The sequence below is a fragment of the Panthera pardus genome, unplaced genomic scaffold, assembly GCF_024362965.1.
Source record: "Panthera pardus isolate Hobbes unplaced genomic scaffold, ASM2436296v1 HiC_scaffold_24, whole genome shotgun sequence".
Lineage (NCBI taxonomy): Eukaryota > Metazoa > Chordata > Mammalia > Carnivora > Felidae > Panthera > Panthera pardus.
This window is the reverse complement of record NW_026526810.1, coordinates 124,184,349-124,204,113: the sequence shown is the minus strand read 5'-3', so window position 1 is coordinate 124,204,113 and position 19,765 is coordinate 124,184,349. Positions and strand designations below refer to the sequence as shown.

Below are 19,765 nucleotides of genomic sequence, written 5' to 3'. Positions count from 1 at the left end.
AAAGCTAACACTATAAAATTTCTATTAAAGTATAGGAAATAGGGCATAAAAAGGATAACGTAAGGAAAATTATAAATAAATAATATAAAATTATAATAAAATTAATATGAATAAATAATATAGAATTAAAACTTTAGACTTCCAGGTAACCGAAGACAGTGGTGGATATGTAGTAAGTAACCTTCCAGAGTGTCATCCCCAAATAATTCAAAATCACTTCACAAGTATGCAGTTTCTATGCAAAGTCCTAGCCTTGCCATTACTTAAGCAGAGAATACCAAGACTGTAAAATAACTGTAAGTAAAAAGAGAAAAACAAATTCTACCTACAGTTTTATAAGCTCTTTCCTCCTTATCACTGAGCACTGAGCAGGGAGCACCTTAACCAAAAACAAACAAAAAACAACAAAAACCTATGAAAGCAGTATCTTGATTGAATACTGTAAGAATAAAAACAAAAAGAACTATAGATAATGCTATAACCTAGTTAGTAAAATTGTTTCCTACAGGGCTAGCAATTCTGAAACAACTTTGTGTATATCATACTTAAATAGACTTGAGGTTATGAAAGACTAATTTCTCACTCTTGGAAGAAGTTATACATAAAGAAGTCTTCAATGAACCCTGTGGTTTTGGATTAGAATCAGATGTATCAATATGAACTCATGGTTTTTAGATATATACACCCAAAGATACATAATATAGCCATGTGTATATACATGGGTTAGTACACTACATATATTTCTCAGCTCTGTCTGCAGCCTAGAAGGAATAACACTCCAATAACAATGGCCACCTCTGCTGTCCAGGTCTTGTTCTCTAAATACCATTTGCCAATAAAAGGCTTCCTAGAGAAGTAGTTAATTACAGGGCTGGAGCAGGAAAAATGCTAGATGAGCCTGGAATATATTGTGGTTCCTCAAAGTAGGTCAATGCAAAACAGATGTTGGCTTGTTGAAAAAATAAGGGAGCCAACCTGAAGGATCTCCTGAAGGTCAAAGATGCAACAATTTGAGCTACAAGATAAATAATGATAGTATTGAATTTTAACCCATCGAATAAAACAGGACTATCAAACAGCAGACCCTGGGCTAAATATGGCCTGCCATCTATTTTTGTAAATAAAGTTTTATTGGAAAACAGACATGACTATTTGTTTTTGCAGCCTTTTTTTTTTTTTTTTTTAAATAGTCCCTCTAAGGAACCCTTTTAGGTATTTTTTTCTTAATTGCCCCAACCCACCACAAAATTTTATTACCACAGATATACTGTATATCAATTTATGTACCATATATGTATCTATGCTTTCTTCATAAAAAGAGTAAGACCTTCACACCCACAAGAACCAGTTTTTAACCCCATGGAAGTGATGTTGCTCCCAATGAGAATGCATGGTTTACATATCATCAATGGCTGATTTGGAATTATAACCATAAAGTTGAGTAGCTGTAACAGAGGTTGTATGGCAGGCAAAGCTTAAAGTATTTACTGTCTGTCACTTTACAGAAAAAAAAATGTTATTAAAATACCCATGGGGGCATCTGGGTGGTTCAGTTGGTTAAGCATCTGGCTCTTGATTTCGGCTCAGCCCATGATCTCACAGTTTGTGGGTTCGAGCCCCACATTGGGCTCGATGCCGACAGCACAGAACCTGGTTGGGGTTCTCTGTCTCTGTCTTTCTCTGCCCTTCCGTTTACTCTCTATTTCTCTGTCTCTCAAAAATGAATAAACATTTTTTAAAAATCTTAAAATTCCCATGAATTCAACTGTATAAACAATGGATTAAATAAAAGAGAGGGGTGCCTGGGTGGTTTAGTTGGTTGAGCATCTGACCTTTGATTTCCACTCAGGTCATGATCTTGTGGTTCGTGGGGTGGAGCCCTGAGTTGGGCTCTGTGCTGATAGCACGGTGGAGCCTGCTTGGGATTCTGTCTTTCTTTCTCTCTCTGCCTCTACCCTGCTTTCACGTGCACTCTCTCTCTCAAAATAAATAAATAAACTTTAAGAGAGAAAAGATAGTTCTTCCTATGGCCAAAATAAAGACAAGAATTAAGTGTTTGTGAGGATGTGAAGAAAAAAGAACCTTTGTGCACTATTGGTGGGAGCATAAATTAGTATAGCCACTGTGAAAACAGTATGGAAGATTCCTCAAAAAATTAAAAATAGAAATACCGTATGATCCAGTAATTCCAGTAGTAGGTATTTACCCAAAGAAAACAAAAATTCTAAGAGATATACAAAACCCTATGTTTATTACAGCATTATTTATAGTAGTCAGTATGGAAGTAACCTAAGTGTCCATTGATAGATGAATGGATAAGGAAGATGTAGTATATTTACACACACACACAGACTGTACTATACAGCTATAAAAAAGGATGAGATCTTGCTACGTGCAGAAACATGGATGGACCTAGAGGGTCTTATGCTTTTTTTTTTTTTTTTTTAATGTTTGCTTATTTTTGCCAGAGAGAGAGTCAGAACATGAACAGGGGAGGGGCAGAGAGGGAGACACAGAATCTGAAGCAGGCTCCAGGCTCTGAGCTGTCAGCACAGGGCCCAACGTGGGGCTTGAACTCACCAACCTTGAGATCATGACCTGAGCTGAAACCAAGAGTTGGATGCTTAACTGACTGAGCCACCCAGGTGTTATGCTAAGTGAAATAAATCAGACTGAGAAAGACAAATACCATATGATTTCACTCATGTGAAACATAAAAAACAAAGCAAATGAACAAAAAGCAGAACCGGACCTAAAAATACAGAGAATAAACTGATGGATGCCAAAGGAAAAAGAGGTAGGGGGGTAGGCATACTAGGTGAGAGGGAATGAGGGATACAGGCTTCCAGTTATGGATAAGTCATGGGAATAAAAGACACAGTATAGGGAATATAGCCAATGATACTATAATAGTGTTATATGGTGACAGACGGTAGCTACACTTGTGGTGAGCGTAGCATAACATATAGAGAAGTTGAAACACTATGTTGTACACTTGAAACTAATGTAACATTGTATGTCAACTATACTCAAAAAATTAAAAATTAAAATTAAAAAATTTTCCTTATGGTAGAATTCCAATCAATAAATGTAGAAGAAAAGAGGAAATAGGAGGATCGCATAAGGCAAACAGTACAGTAGCAACTGTTTCAGGCAAGGCCTAGCAGTGGATGCTAAAATTAGTGAATGAAAGTTTGAGGAGAAACAGGATCTTCATGGAGTCAAAGCATCTCCCCTAAAATACATATTGACAACAAAGAGAAGCTTTGTAGTAACCTTACAGTGGAAAAACGTGGCAAGCACCAGCTTATCTAAGGAATTAAGGTAAACATCATCAGTAGTAATGCATATTGACATCCTTGATATGATGAACTAAGAAGAACAAATACAATTTTTGTGGTATACTTGCCAAAAATGCATGATCTCACTCCAATTATGGAAAAATGTGTTACAAATCCAAATTGAGGGACATTTTACAAAATAAGTGATTAGTACTCTTCAAAAGTATAGCATCATATATTCTCTTTCACTCTCTCCCTCTCTCAAAATAAATAAACATTTTTTAAAAAGACTTTAGGAGCACCTGGGTGGCTCGGTAGCTTAAGCATCCGACGTTGGCTCAGGTCATGATCTTGCAGTCCATGAGTTCGAGCCCCGCGTCGGGCTCTGTGCTGATAGCTCAGAGCCTGGACCCTGCTTCGGATTCTGTGTCTCCCTCTCTCTCTGCCCCTCCCCCACTCATGCTCTGTCTCTGTCTCAGAAATAAATAAACGTTAAAAAAAAAAAATTTAAAAAGACTTTAAAAAAAGGGGCGCCTGGGTAGCTCATTCAGTTGAGCATCCAACTCTTGGTTTCTGCTCGGGTCATGCATGGTCTCACTGTTCATGGGATGGAGCTTCAGATTGGGCTCTGTGCTGATAGCACCGAACCTGCTTGGGACTCACTCTCTCCCTCTCTCTTCCCCTCCCCTACTGGCTTGCACTCACGTGTGTGCGTTCTGTGTCTCTCAAAATAAACAAACATTAAAAAAAAAAAAAAACTTTCAAAAGTATACCATCATGAAAGACAATCAAAGAAACTGTTACAGAGATTGAAGTTGCTAATGAGAATTAAATGCAACTATCCTACCCTGGATAGGATCTTGAAACAGAAAAACTTCAGTGAGAAAACTGGTGAATTTTGAATAAGTAGTTTAGAGGGGGTACTAATGTTAATTTCATCTTTCTTATTGTACCAAGATTATACTATAGCAGTGGGGTGAGGGATTTAAGATAACTGTTTAAACTATTTTTGCAACTTTTTGATGAATCTAATTAGTCTAAAATAAAAAGTCTCAACAATTTTTAAATCTTTTGGGGCACCTGGGTGGCTCAGTCGGTTAGACATCCGACTTCAGCTCAGGTCATGATCTCGGGGTTTGTGGGTTCAAGCACCGTGTGGGGCTCTGTGCAGACAGCTAGGAGCCTGGAGCCTGCCTTGGGTTCTGTGTCTCCCTTTCTCTCTGCTCCTACCCCACTCATGCTCTCGCTCTGTCTCTCAAAAATAAATAAACATTAACAAAAAATTTTTAAAAATTAAAATCTTTTGCTGTTTAAAAGATACCATTAAGAAAATGAAGACAGTCCACAAACTGGGAAACACAGTTCCAAAACACATGTTTGAGAAAAGAATTGTATCCAGAATATATCAAGAACTCTTACAATGCAGTAATAGGACAACAGACCAATTAAAAAATAGGCCAAATGCTTTTTGCCCAGAGTCCGACCCAATTGTAGGAAGAGCACGACAGTGTACAGAGGCTCATACTCTGGACTTTCTAGTCACAGTACGATGAAGTAGAGCCCCTGGGAGATTGAGAGTTGGGGGAGTTTATGGAGAGGAGGGAGATCTTATAAAGTTACATTTGATGTCCTAGACTCTTACGCTGCACATGGTTGGAACTAATTAGAAACAGCGTATCAAAGGCTTTGAAAACTGAACTATAATCATCCAGCTTCCAAATTGGCCCCTGTGGTGTGTACATGTGGTAATACTACAAAGGCTTTAAAAATTAAACTAACATTGGAACCATAGAAGGAGAACTGGGGCATGTGCCCTGAACCTAACCAGAGTGCTTGCCTGCTGAAACAGCATTCTCTAGAGGATTTTAACAGGGCCCAGGGTTTATAGCACAGTATTCCAAATGTCCAGGATATAATCCAAAATGATCACACAAAAAATTAGGAAATTCTTAAGAACTTATAAAAGACAGTAGTTATCAGCTCCACAATGAAGTGTTGGAATTATCAAAGAATTTAGAGCAGTTGTTATAACTATATGCCGTGAAGTAAACGGGAATGTTCTTGAAACAAATGAAATGTTTTAAGTTCTCAGCAAGGAAATAGAAGCTGTAGAAAAATGGAATATTTTTGGTGAAGTTTTGGGATGGTGGGGGTCTGGAGCCAATGACCAAGAAAGAATTCTTGAGACTTCTTTGGTGCAAAAAGGTGATTTTATTAAAGCACGGGGACAGGACTCTGGGCAGGAAGTACGCACTGCAAGTGTGGGAGGTGACCGTTTTATGTGGGGGGAGGTAGGAGATAAAGTCAAGAGGGAGTTTCCAAAGAGGCTTTCACGTGCTAAAGACTTACTAGAGGCCTAGCTATTGTCAAACTAAGGTTGTTTTTCCCTCTAGCAAAGCATTAACATTAAGATAGTAGGGAGTTCCTGGACTTTAGGACATTGATGGGATTGCCTTTTTCTGGTAAACTGTTGGAGACTTATTTGTTTTTTGTCATTTCCTGTTTTGGGGTAGCTGGGAGCTACTGATCAATTTAGGAAGTAATGTCATTTTAACAAAATTGCAGTATTACAATATTATATATAACATGTTGTAATTATATTACAGTGTATCTTTCCATTTATTTAGATCTTTTAAAAATGAACGATGTTTTGTACTTTTCAGTGTACAAGTCTTGTACTTTTTTGCTAAATTTATTCCTAAATGTTTTGTTGTTTTTGATGCTATCATAAGTGAAATTGTTTTAACTTAATTTTCAGATTGTTCATTGCTAGTGTATAGAAATATAATTGATATTTTATATTGACCTTATATCCTACCACATTGCTTATTAACTCTACTTGGGATTTATTTTGTTGTTGTTTGTGGATTCCTTAGGATTTTCTTTATACGAGATAATATCATCTGTAAGTAGAGATAGTTTTACTTCTTCCTTTTGTTTCTTGTTCTTGCCTAATTATCCTGTTCAGAATATCCAGTATCATGTTGAATGGAAGTGACAAGAGGTGACATCCTTGTCTCCTTCCTGTACTTAGAGGGGAAACTTTCAGGCTCTCACCATTAAATGTGATAATAGCTGTGGGTTTTCATAGATTCCCCTTTATCAAGTTGAGTAAGTTCTCTTTAATTCATAGTTTGTTGTGTATTTTTATCACAAAAGGGATTGGGTTTTTGTCATATGCGTCTTCTGTGTCTATTGAGATTAATGTATATGGGTTTGTATTTGTTTTACTTTTCTATTTTTTTTAGGATTGATTTTTATTCTATTACTATGATATATTGGTTGACTTTTATATGTTGAGTCAACCTTCCATTCCTACTTATCTTCCCTCCCTCTGGTTACTCATTTAGTATTCCCTGACTTGATGAATACCATCTAAGCCATCCAGATGCTCAAGCCAGAAGCCCAAGAGTCATCTTAGACCTTTCTTTCCCCCCAACTCACTACATCCAATCAGTTGATTCTGTCCTAATACCCTCCTAACTTTTCCCACTTTCAACTCATCCTTGACTCTGAGGCCAGGAGTGATTTTTTTTCTCCTAAAGATGAATCTCATAACCTGAATCTATTTATAGAAAAATTTATGAAGGAGAAATTTGTATTTACTTCGTGCCTCCTGCTAATGTACATAAACCATTACCAACTGTTTGGTCTTTGTCTTGTTTTTAAAGACTCAGACTACTTTCTGTGAACTATGGGTGACTCTTCTGTTTTTTGAAATATTTGTGCTATAGTAAACAAAACTATGGTATTGGTATAAAAACAGACACATAGATCAGTGAAGCAAAATTGAGAGCCCCGGAATAAACCCACACGTGTATGGACATTTAGTTTATGGCAGTGGAGCCAAGAGCATAAAATGGAGAAAGGACAGTCTCTTCAAAAGATGGTGTTGGGAAAACTGGACAGTCATATGCGAAAGAATGAAACTAGACCACTATCTTATAGTGTACCCCAAAATTAACTCAAAATGGATTTAAAACTTGAACGTAAGACCTGAAACCATAAAGCTTCTAGAAGAAAACAGGTGGTAAGCTCCTTGACATCAGTCTTAGCAATGTATTTGTGGATCTAACTCCAAAGACAAGGGAATCAAAGGCAAAAGTAAACAAATTGAGGGACACCTGGGTGGCTCAGTTGGTTAAGTGTCTGACTTTGGCTCAGGTCATGATCTTGTGGTTTGTGACTTCCAGCCTGCATCGGGCTCTGTGCTGACAGCTTGGAGCCTGGAGCCTGCTTAGGATTCTGTGTCTCCTCTCTCTCTGCCCCTTCCCTGCTAGTGCGCTCGCTCTCTCTGTCTCAAAAATAAATAAACCTTAAAAAAATAAACATATTGAAATACATCAAACTAAAAAGCCTCTGCATAGTGAAAGAAACCATCATCAAAAGGAAAAGGCATCCTACTAAATGGGAGAAGATAGTTGCAAATTACATATTTGCCAAGGGGTTAATATCCAAAATATATTAAAAAATTCCTACAACTTAACAAAAAACAGTTCAAATAAAAAAATGACCAGAGGATCTGCATAGACATTTTTCTAAAGGAGACCTATAAATGGCTAACAGACACATGAAAACATGTTCAGCATCACTAATTATTAGGGAAATGCAAACCAAAACCATAGTAAGATATCACCTCATATGGGTTAGATTGGCTGTCATCAAAATGACAAGAAATAACAAGTGTTGGAGAGGGTGTGGAGAAACAGGAGCCCTCATATGTAAATAAAACCCTGGGAATATAAATTAGTGCAGCTGCTGTGTAAAACACTATGGTTATTCCTCAAAAAGTTGAGAATAGAGCTGCCATACTATCTAACAGTCCCACTACTGGACATTTATCTGAACATGAAAACATTAATACAAGAACATATATGCAGCCTGGTGTTCATTACAACATTATTTACAATAGTCAAGATATGGAAACAACCTAAATATGCATCAGTGGATGAATGGGTAAAGAAGGTGTGGTATATAGACATTGTGGAATACTATTCAGCCATAAAAAAGAATGAAATCAGATGTTGACAACATGGATGGACCATGAGGGTATTAAGTGAACTAAGTCAGAAGGAGAAAGTAAAAAATAGTATTACTTCACTCATATGTGGAATCTAAAAAAATAAAATATAACAAAAACAAACTCATAGACAAACAGAATGGTGGTTACTACAAGGGTAGGCGGTTGAGGGGTGAAGGGAGTCAAATGTATGGTAATAGATGATAACTAGACTTTTGGAGGTGATCACTTTGAGATGAACACAGATATTTAATTAAAATGTTACATAATTAAAACTTATATACCAATTTTACTTCAATTAAAAATGGGGTTTATAATTTATTACCATAGGAGTGTTACTAAGTGCTATTTTTGGATGCTAAGATTTTGTGTAATGTCATGTAATAAAAGAGTAAAATAGGAGAGAGGGCTTAAAAACAGATGAATACCAAAAGAGAAAGTGGCATGTGGTGAGGCTGCTACTAATTTGTTGCTGTGGTGCAATTGATCCATTGTGAGAATCCTTTTCTTGCAAAGTTTACACACATTATATCATATTACAGAGATTTTGAAGTCTATCATCATCTGGTCATAACATACATATACTAGTCAAGTAATAACTCAGTATGGATTTTTGTAGAAGTTATTTTATTTAAAAAAATTTTTAATATTTATTTTTGAAAGAGAAGGAACATGAGCAGGGGAGGGGCAGAGAGAGAGGGAGACACAGAATCAGAGGCAGGCTCCAGGCTCTGAGCTGTCAGCACAGAGTTCTGAAGCAGGGCTCAAACTCAATAAACTGTGAGATCTTGACCCGAGCTGAGGTTTGACACTTAACCAACTGAGCCACCCAGGCACCCCTAGAAGTTACTTTAATTTTTTTTTTTTTTTTTTTACATTTATTTGTTTTTGAGAGACAAAGTGAGACAGAGCATGAGTGAGGGAGGGGTAGAGAGAGAAGGAGACACAGAATCCCAAGCAGGCTCCAGGCTCCAAGCAAGCATTCAGCACAGAGCCTGACGCGGGGCTCGACCTCACAAACCGTGAGATCATGACCTGAGCTGAAGTTGGACACTTAACTGACTGAGCTACCCAGGCACCCCCACTAGAAGTTATTTTAAGTCCAAATTATATTAAATGGATAAAGTCTAAATTTTGCATTTGTATATATAAAGTTTATGTATATCAAATATAAAAGCTCTATAAACAGTTTTAAGTCAGTTTATTTATTTATTTTGCAGCCTTGCATTGCATCCTGAACGAGTATTGGTAGCAACGGGACAAGTTGGGAAAGAGCCTTATATCTGTGTTTGGGATTCATACACTGTGCAGACCATATCAATTCTAAAGGATGCTCATACACATGGTATAGCTTGTTTAGCATTCGACTTAGACGGGCAGGTATGTGATTTTTTTTCTTTTTCTAAACTACATCTTATAAACGTGTACTATAAGAAATGATTACAAATCTATAAATATTAAATTGGAAAGCAATTGATGAAAAATACCTGTTTGTTCAAGGGTGGAGGTACATTGGGTGGATAGTTGATGAATATAAGAAAAATAAGAACAAGAAGTGGTCTTTATTTCACATATCACAAACTTTTTAATTGAATTAATACTATTATAAAAGCCAAAGAGATTCTGACTCAGTAGAATATTACCTAATTGTCCTAGAAATTTTACATATAACTTTTCCAGGTATCAACATAACTTTCCTTATGTTGATAAGACAGATGAAAGACGTCTTAGGAAGACATCTTAGGAAAACTAAGTTTCTCTAAGTAGAGCTGTATACATTTTAATTTTCAGTTATTTTAAAGGTTTCTGTTGAAGTTACATTTTTTATTGAAAATAAGGAGGTGGTTCCTATAAGAGCTATTTTTATACAAAATCAAAGTTGAAAACAAAGGATATAATTATCAGTTCCCAAATTATCATCTACTTCTAGTGAATGATTATTTTAAAAAATTAAACAGGCCAAGAACTTTTTTATGGTGTTTTCATGGAACTTGTTATACCTAAAACATATTTAAGAAGTGGTAAGAAGTTGAATTTTGCAGGTATGGTTAATTTGTAGTCTTTAACAGTTTTATGTTAAAATTAGACTTTAACAGTCATTTTAACTTTTAGAAAGATTTTAGTTGCCTGCTTTTCAGTTCATAAAATTAATTTTATAGGTTGAGATTTTATAAAAACAGATCACATTGTGTTTTGTTCTCTTGAAAATGACAGATATTTTATTTATAACTAAGGAATAGCTTCTTTGAGTAGCATAGATTAATATGCCTTTCTGTTAAGAGTCTGTTAAGAGATCTTTAAGACTTAATTGGAACCTTTCATTTGGGGAAAAATGTGCTTCTAGGTTTAATATTAGTATTGTAGCAGTGATTGGCAATTACAGAACCTTAATTCATGTCCTGTTTTGCTATTTTTCAAGTCCCTTACTGTCCTCATATCAATTTTATTTTCTTTTTTAAAAGGAAGAGAATTACTCTTAACCTATCTCTTGGGAGATTAAATTTTATGAAACAAACGTACATGGATTTTTTTTTTAGTCATTTACTAAAGGTGTTATGAAGTCCACGATGTATTAACTATAAGTATCTGTATTCTTTCAAAATAGATGTTTTCTTCCTAATTTTGAAATTGCTCTTTCTAAATGTTATGTGTTGCATTGCTGAGGAATTTCTTTTGTGTATATAAGGAGAAGTCATGCCCATAGCTCTTCCTAGTTGAAAGCCTTTAATTTTGCTTATTTTGTAGAACTTATAAGAAAAGCCTTTGGTACATGTATTTTATTATCACAAATCTTCATGAGAATGTGTTACTTAAAAGTTTAAGCTTATAAAAAACATAATAATAGCTAAAAGTTACTGAGCACATACTAAGTACCAGGCATTGTGCTGAGCCTGCATTATCTTATTTAATCCTCACAGCAACCCTATGAAATAGATACTATTATTATCTCTATTTTACAGATAAAGAAACTGAGACTTAGAGAGGTTAAATAACTTGCCCCAGGTTACACAGCTAGTAAATGGAGCCAGAGCGGAAACCCAGGTCAGTCACACTCCAAAGCTCATGTTTTTAATCACAATGCTCTCCTGCCTCCCAAACATGGAACTTAGGAAGTAGTTATTTATATTTCAGAAGAAATTCATCCATCTTAAATACAATTAAAGCTTATAAGGAACTGCTGCCGACTGAAGATTAAGAAGAGTATCTCTGAAATTCTATTGAGAAAATGCCTTAGTTAAAAAATATATTTGAGAATATATTCACTAATATCTGAACTGTTTATGAGCTATCAACTAGGAAATAATTGTGATTTTTGCATTTTATAATAGTGCTCTATTAAGATTTATCCAGTGAATTTCCCTGTTAACAGTAATGCTGAATATTATTTTCCCAGAGGCTTTCTTCTAAATGGACTGAATATCCACTCTGACACCAGAAGTCTGCCTTACTGAGAATAATTAGGGCCTGAAAAGTCTGTTTCTATAACGCACATCAAACAGGGACTAAAATTTCTAAGTGGGAGGAAGGGAAATTTGATACTTTATCTTGCAAATACAACAGTACACTGCAAAAACATTTCTCATGTTGAACACAATCTAAGCTGTAGTTACAGCTCTGGTGATTTACAGAATGAACTAAGAATAAAGCATTAGTTTTTAACTTAATTTTGTCAATTATATGATGGTACAAAATAAAAGGCTTTAGTGTACCTTAGCCTTTTGGCACATGATTATCAAGAGAGTAATTTTTGCAAAAATATTAGGGGAGTTCACTGGTTTTTCCAAGTGCCTTTTAGCAGTCTCTTGCTAACTTGACATATCTCAAGTGCCTATTGTATTATTCTTGAGTTTTTTTCTATTTCTCTGCCAGATCCTAATTTCTAATGATTTTATGTAGGATTTTACCAGTATTTATTCCATCAAGTCCTGCCTCTCTTGCAAAATTTGTGATTTTACTTTGTGACATCATGATCATTAGTTCTTGTGTAATGAACACTGAGACCACAAGGACTCACATACTAACATGTTTTAAGTATAATTGTTTGTTATTTGAATATGGTTTACAATTGCAGGAACTCATGGGATGCGTCTAGCTGTGTCTATTAGGATAGTTTTCTTATTTGAGCATTGAGTGCACTAGAATCTTTTAATAAATCCAGTTCAGTTAAGGGACACAACTAAGGTTTTGTTGGGATCAAGGAGAAATTCTAGAAGCTGGTTTTCTTTTTCCCTTTCTGACTTTTACTTCTTAATTAAAGGTGCCTTTCCTTCTGTCTGCTTCTTAAATGTCAGTGTTCTTTAGGAATCTGTGGCCTTCTTTTCTTTTTACTTATTCTCTCTAGGTGATCATCTAGAGCCATGATTTTAATGTCCATGTCAGTTAACAGTGAAGCCCCAGTTTCTCTCCTCAACTCCAGATACCGCCCCCCATCCCTGCCAAATGTCATACAAATATACTATGTACGATACCTTTAAAACTGAATCTCTCTTTATTCCAACTCTCTTAGAAGACAAAGTTGACCCTTTCTCTGGCTTTGGCCTGCTTCTCCAGCCTTGTCTCTGGCCACTTTCCAGTTGGCACTCCTCCCCTCAGCTACCCTGAATTAGACTTTTTCCTGAAGGCACCATGATCTCTCTAATCTTGCTGTCCTTTGGTCTGAAAGGCACTTTCTCTTACTTTTCTACCCAACTCTTACATGGTTAAAGCGTTACTTTTACTGGAAAACTTTATCTTCTTCCTCACCTACCCAGGCTGGGTAAATGTGAGAAAACATGATACAGTAAAAAATGATAGAAAGCTAGGAGAGGAAGCAGTATTGGCTTGGTTATTTCTCTCTTATCCTCTCTGCTGTTGCTTAACCTGTGCTGAGGGAGGTTGATTTTGGCCATGTTAAGTTTATCAGGGCTACAGAGGAAGTGCTTCCAGATCTCCTTTTTTTTCACTGTCTGTACAGAGCTGAATGCTTCGAGGCTCTATGGAGATACATGGAGTTTTAAAGCTTTTGGCCCATCGTGGTTTGCTGTGTGTGTAGGATGAGCCAAGTCAGAAGAAGCATCAATAGAATGGGCAGTCCCCCTCTGACTATTCCTCACTTTAGATTTGTTTTGTGAAATTTTAATCTCTACACAGTAGGTAGATTTCTTTTAGCTAGATATTTACTGATACCCTGTAATTCCCAAGACTCTCAGGAAAAGTAAGTCCTCTCCTCTTGTTCCCTTGGTCTTTCTGCCAGGGTGGTTTGATGGAGAGCCACAACAAACTATATACTGTATCTTTTCATGGGAGCCATTCATTCTGCCCATTTGAGGGTTTAAATAGTAATTCTACTTTGCAGAATTTGTTTCTGAGTATTAGATGGCATTTCTCATTCAGACAGGTAGAGGGCATAGGTTCTTAAAGCTAGTTATGGTTGTGGTAAATTAACAATGATGATGATAACAAACATTTATGTAACATTAACCACATATTAACTTTTTTGTGTATGTATATATGTTAATTCTCATAGTAACCCTATGAAACACTTCTATTATTCCCACTTAATAGGTGAGGAAACTGCGGTTCAGAGAGGCTACATAACTGCTGAAAGTAATCTAATTAATTAATGAGAGATGGAGCTGATGTTCAAACCTAGGTAGTCTGATACCAGAATCTATGCTTTAAATCAGAGGTTAGTAAACTGGTGCACTTTGTGTAACAACTCAGTAAATATTTAAGCCTTGTAGACCATACATACGGTCTCTGTTGCCACTCCTCAGCCCTGCGTTGTCGTAGGAAAGCAGTCATGGGCAGCTTGTAAAAGAATCGGTATGGCTGCACTCCAGTAAAATTTTATTTACAAAAACAGGATTCAGGCAGGATTTGGCCTGAGGGTTGTAGTTTGCTGACCCCTGCTTCTAACCCAGGCCAAAAAATCTGTGTCGTGGGCTGATCCTTGTGATTTCTTCTTTATCCCTTTCAGTTACTTACAAGTGTATTGTTAATTTGCACACATTTGGAGGATTTTCTGCACAACTTTCTGTTACTCTAATTTCTGTTTTTGTCAGAGAACATACTCTGTATTTTAGGGGTTTTTTTATTTGGTTAGGCTTATTTTGTGATTCAGAATTTTGTGATCTTCATGAAGTTTCATGTGCACTTGGAAAGGATGTGAAAAAAATATATTCTGCTGTTTCCTTTCTCTCCTTCTGTTTACTGTGCTGTCGTCGTTCATTTTACTTATATGTATTTTGCAAATCCCATAATAACTATTGTTATTTTTGCCTTAAGCAGTTTAAAAAGAAAATTAAAAATAAAAGTCTTATTTACATATTTACCATTTGGACGCTTAATTCACAGGTGTATCATTTCTGTCTGGCTGAAGTAATTTCCATTATCATATCTTCTAGTGCAGGTCTCACCTTCTGTTTACTTGAAAAAGCCTATTTTGACCCAATTTTCCAAAGGTAATTTTGCTAGGTATACTGTTCTATGTTGCCTTTTTCCTCCTTAGGATTTTTGAAGAGGTTATTCATTGTCATCTGACTTGTATAGCTTTAGATGAGAAATCTAGAATAACTTTTTAATCTTTGTTCCTCCATACTAAAATTGTCTTTTTTTCTGACTGCTTTTAAGATTTTTCTCTTTAGCACTGGTTTTAGCAATTTGATTACCATTTGTGTTGATGTATGTTTTCTCTGTGTGTGTGATTATTCTGCTGGGAGTTTATTGAACTTCTTAGATTTGCTGGGTTTATGAGTTTCATCACATTTAGAAAATTTTAGCCATCATTTCTCTGATTTTATATTTTCTTTGCCTCCATCTTCTCCTTTTGGAACTACAGTTACCTGTATACTAGACCACTTGATGTTTTTCTAAAGTTAGCTGAGGCACCATCATTTTTTTTCCTTTTTTTTTTTCTGTGCTTTATTTTGAATCATTTCTCTTGCTGTATCTGTAAGTTCATCTATCTTTTCTTAATTCTCTAAATTGCTGTTAATCCTATGGTGTGAATTTTTATTTCACATAATTCAACATTTATTTTTACAAATTATGTATGTTCTTTCAAATCTTCCATTTCTCTTTTTATTCTTTGTATGTTTTAAAATAATTCTTGGGGCACCTGGGTGGCTCAGTCGATTAAGCATCCGACTTCGGCTCACAGTTTGTGAGTTCAAGCCCCACATCGGGCTCTGTGCTGACAGCTTGGAGCCTGGAGCTTGCTTTGGATTCTGTGTCTCCCTCTCTCTCTGCCCCTCCCCCACTTGCATTCTGTGTGTATGGGTGTGTGTGTGTGTGTGTGTCTCTCTGTCAAAAATAAATAAACATTACAAATTTTTAAAAATAATAAAAATAATTCTTGAGCATCCTGAACATTTTCATTTTAATAGCGAATGTCTCCTAATTTTTATCATTTCTGTGATTCTTGGGTCTGCTTCTATTAACTGATTTTTCTCCTGGTTATTCATCACATTTTCTTCTTTGTTCACATGTCCAATAATTTTTTTTATTGGATGCTGGACACTGTATATGTTACATTCTGCATTCTGGATTTTGTTGTATTCCTTTAAAGTATTTTGCACATTAAAAAAAATAAAATATTTTGTACATTGTTCTGGCACGTAGTTAAATTCCTTGTGAATAAGTTTAATCCTTGTGAAAGCTTGCTTTCAAGCTTTTTGGGGGGCAGGGCTAGAGTAGCTTTTCCTCTAGGACTACTGGTTTAACTTTGCCACTAAGGTGCAACTCTTCTGGGATCCCTACTGAATACCTAGTGAACTCAAAGAGTTATCTCCATTCTGGCTATTGGGAACTTGAGTGATCCTGACCCTTTATGATCTTTGGGAATTTTTTGGCTGTAGCTCCCCAGTAATTGCTTTTTGTCCACAATTTGTTCTTTGCATGGCCTCACGGATTTCACCCTGGGCATGAAAAGATTGGTGTTCTCAAGGGGACCCATAAACAAATTTTCTGGAGCTCTTTCTCTGCTCTGCAAATCCTAGCCATGACGTCTGAACTCTAGGCTCGCTCTGTCTTCTCAAATCAGCAAGTCTGCTGGGCCCTGTTTGGATTCTACCTTTCTGTGCTATAATATGGAAATTGCCTCCTAGATGAAGGCTAGGGCAAGTACAGGTCTCACCTTGTTTGTTTCTCCCCCTTTGAGAGTTCACAGTGCTTCACTTCCTGTTTTGAATGTCTGAAAATGTTCGTTTTTGCATACTTGTGTGGTTTCTGGTTGTTTATGGCAGGGGGGCAGGTTCAGACCCTGATACTTCTCCATGGCTGGAATTCCATCTCTCACGTTTCTTAACCTCTCTCACACTTTCCATCTTGCTAGCTCCTCTTTTTAACTCTGTATCTTCATCTCCCTCTACTTGCCTATGTAACTCTTCCACTGAGTTTTAAATTTTATTTATTTTATTTTTCATTTCTAGAAATTCCATTCGCTTCTTCAGATATGCTTGGATACTTTTTATAGTCTCCTATTCCTTCTTCATATGAAGATATTTTGAAGCCTTAATTTTATATATCTGTTCACCTGATAATTCCAGTATCTGATGTTTTATGGGACTGATTTTGCTATTTGTCTTGATTAGCTGATTCTTGTTGTTTCTTATTTCCCATGGTTATGGGGGTTAGAGGTGTTTATTGAATTGCTACCTGTAGGAATTCTTTGAGGGATGGATTGAAGTGTCAGTTCTCCAGATAGGATTTATATTCACCTGTGTTTGCTACATTGTTGAAGATGCCTGAAGACTGCAACCCTTAGGGCCACTCTGAATAAAATTTTCCGCTTGAAGGGTTTATGATTAATGTGGAGTTAGGCCCTACAACCAGTTGAAAGCTGCTTATATCTGTCCATTTGCCGGGAGGTTTTTCTTCCCCTTCATGCATGCCACCTCTTTTTTAAAAAGGGCTGGGGTGCCTGGGTAGCTCAGTCGGCTAAGCGCTCATCTCTTGATTTTGTCTCAGGTCATGATCTCACAGTTCCTGAATTTGAGTCCTGTGTCAGGCTCCATGCTGATAGCATGGAGCCTGCTTGGGATAGTCCTTCATTCATTCATTCATTCATTCTCTCTCAAAATAAATAAATAAATAAACTTTAAAAACAGGGGAGGGATACTTTCTTGTTTTCCCTTTCTCTGAGCAGTTCACTGCTTTAGATATCTGAAATTCAAATCTATACCTTGGGCTGGCCCTAAACCTTATCTCCCTCCCATTCTTGTTCAGTCTGCAGAACAAACATCAGGCTTACTAAGAGTTAGCTGGTGCCTTTAGAGTAAAGTGGATGTGGGAGCTTTCTTACCTTCCAGGATTCCTATGTGAAATCACTTTGTTTTTGTTCCAGATTTCTTAATTCCTTGACAGCTCAGCAGTGCATTTAAAAAGATGTTTTTACATTTTATCTAGCATTTTTAGTTTTTGGCAGGAGAGACGTTTTAGGGTATTTTGTCAGTGCTACTGTTAGGATGGAAGTCTCTCTTCTGTTTCTTAATGTAAAGAACTACGCATATGTGAATATTAACAAGATGAAATACATCCAGCCCTTCTCTATTAGGTCTATAAAACATAAATGTGTAAGTTTTGATGTTTTGATGCCCATGAGTAGAATTTGTTTATAATTTGCTTCCTTTTTGATTTGTTTGCTTTTTATTCCCTCATGGACTTCTTGGATATAATTCAGCGCTTGGTTTCAGTTGGACTTGATTCAAAGAATGCAGTTTGTGTTTGGGATTGGAAAAGGGGAAAAATGTTATCTATGGCCCCTGGCCACACAGACAGAGTAAGTATTCTCCTTTGGGGTTTCTACTGGGTACTGGATGGGGGAAAAGCCAGAGGAGAGCCAGAGGATTTTGTGTTTCTGTACTTTGTTATTGCCAGATAGTTCATATGTAACTAATAATTTAAAGTACAACTGTAAATACTCAGAAAATTTTAGAACGCATATGTATTGTAGTACTCAAAAATATGACTCAGTATGCATAGTGTTAGAGCTAAACTTTTAACCATTGTTTGCTTCAGGATAAATGATGAATGGTTCATGCCTATGGTCTATTTAGTATGGTTTATCACTAATTTGTTATGTATATATCACAAAGTGAAAAATGATATGTATGTGTGAATTTGAAATTATGTGTTCATATTAAAAATTTTAGAGACCTAACATTTTTTACTTTGGAAACTTGTTAAAAATACATTCCTTGTTCTAAGCTATATAAAGTTAATCATAAAAAATACTTTGTAGTCAACTTTTAAATTAAATTTACTTTTATAAACATACATCAAAAACGTTGTTATAAGCCTTGTAAAATGTCTCATTTGTGTGTGTGTGTGTGTGTGTGTGTGTGTGTGTGTGTGTGTGTGTGTGTGTGTAGTAAAATTATGACCTGAAGCAGCACAGGAGATACAGTGTTTGATTCTATTGGGGGTGGGGGGGGTAGGGGTGGAATCTATGAATGAATCTATAAAAGTAGCATAGAAAATTTTGTGTGTATTTGCATTTTGGAAAATAAACATGTCTTTTAGCAGATTCTCAAAAGGGCCTGTTACACACTCACAAACACAATTTAGAGAATTATTATTATTTTTTTTTTAATTTTTTTTTTTAACGTTTATTTATTTTTGAGACAGAGAGACAGAGCATGAACGGGGGAGGGTCAGAGAGAGGGAGACACAGAATCTGAAACAGGCTCCAGGCTCTGAGCTGTGAGCACAGAGCCCGACGCGGGGCTCGAACTCACGGACCACGAGATCATGACCTGAGTCGAAGTCGGACGCTTGACCGACTGAGCCACCCAGGTGCCCCAGATAATTATTAAAGTGTAACAGATCAGATTTGTATATTTTAATTAGGTAATTGCATATTCTGACTTAAAGCATTACACACTTTGGATTTAGTAAGTAGATTATTATGAAGATGGTACTGTTGGAATTTTTAAAGTATTTTTGTAGTTTGTATTTAAAGTTGCATCAATATGGTTTTCATATAATCTGTGTATGGTGACTTGTTAAACATTAATTTATAAGATGTAATCGTTATTATTACTGAAGAATATAATTTTATACATTTTTAAAGGTAATAAGCATCTTAGGTGATTATGCAGGCAGGTGTTAAAAGAAACATGGTGAAGAGTAACAGAATTGTTTTTTTCTGCTATGAAATTATTTTTCAAGAGCTTTTCTTTTGTTATTAAAGTATATGTTTCTATTGCATATTTTCAGCTGGGTTTTTTGTCGTTTGCTATTATAACAAAAATGGTTGGTTAGAATTTAGAATTTTGGCAATCTTAGACAAGAACAAAGCCTGAGATCTCCAAATTTTAAGTATAAGGTAATTTTGTTTGACCCATAAACAATAAAGAAAGCTAAAAAATAAAAACAATTTTCACTGTGAAATAAATATTTGGATTCTTTATGTAAGTAGTTTTGTATGGTAGAAAACTATAAAAACATTCCCTATTTCAATTGCTTAAAAAAGTTCTCAGGG

The 19,765-nt window shown here is 36.0% G+C and overlaps 1 protein-coding gene across 10 annotated transcripts in view; it reads left to right on the top strand.

Annotated features, from left to right (window-relative positions):
• EML5 (EMAP like 5) overlaps window positions 1-19,765 on the top strand; it is a 184,474-nt gene that overhangs the window by 16,069 nt on the left and 148,640 nt on the right. For 9 of the 10 annotated variants that reach the window (XM_053889692.1, XM_019461971.2, XM_019461970.2 and 6 more), the window contains exons 2-3: window positions 9,522-9,681; window positions 17,963-18,061. In XM_053889692.1, the coding sequence (XP_053745667.1) occupies window positions 9,522-9,681; window positions 17,963-18,061 (259 nt within the window). Of the gene's footprint in view, window positions 1-9,521; window positions 9,682-13,868; window positions 13,970-17,962; window positions 18,062-19,765 lie in introns of those variants that run through there. The other variant, XM_053889693.1, reaches the window with a different exon arrangement.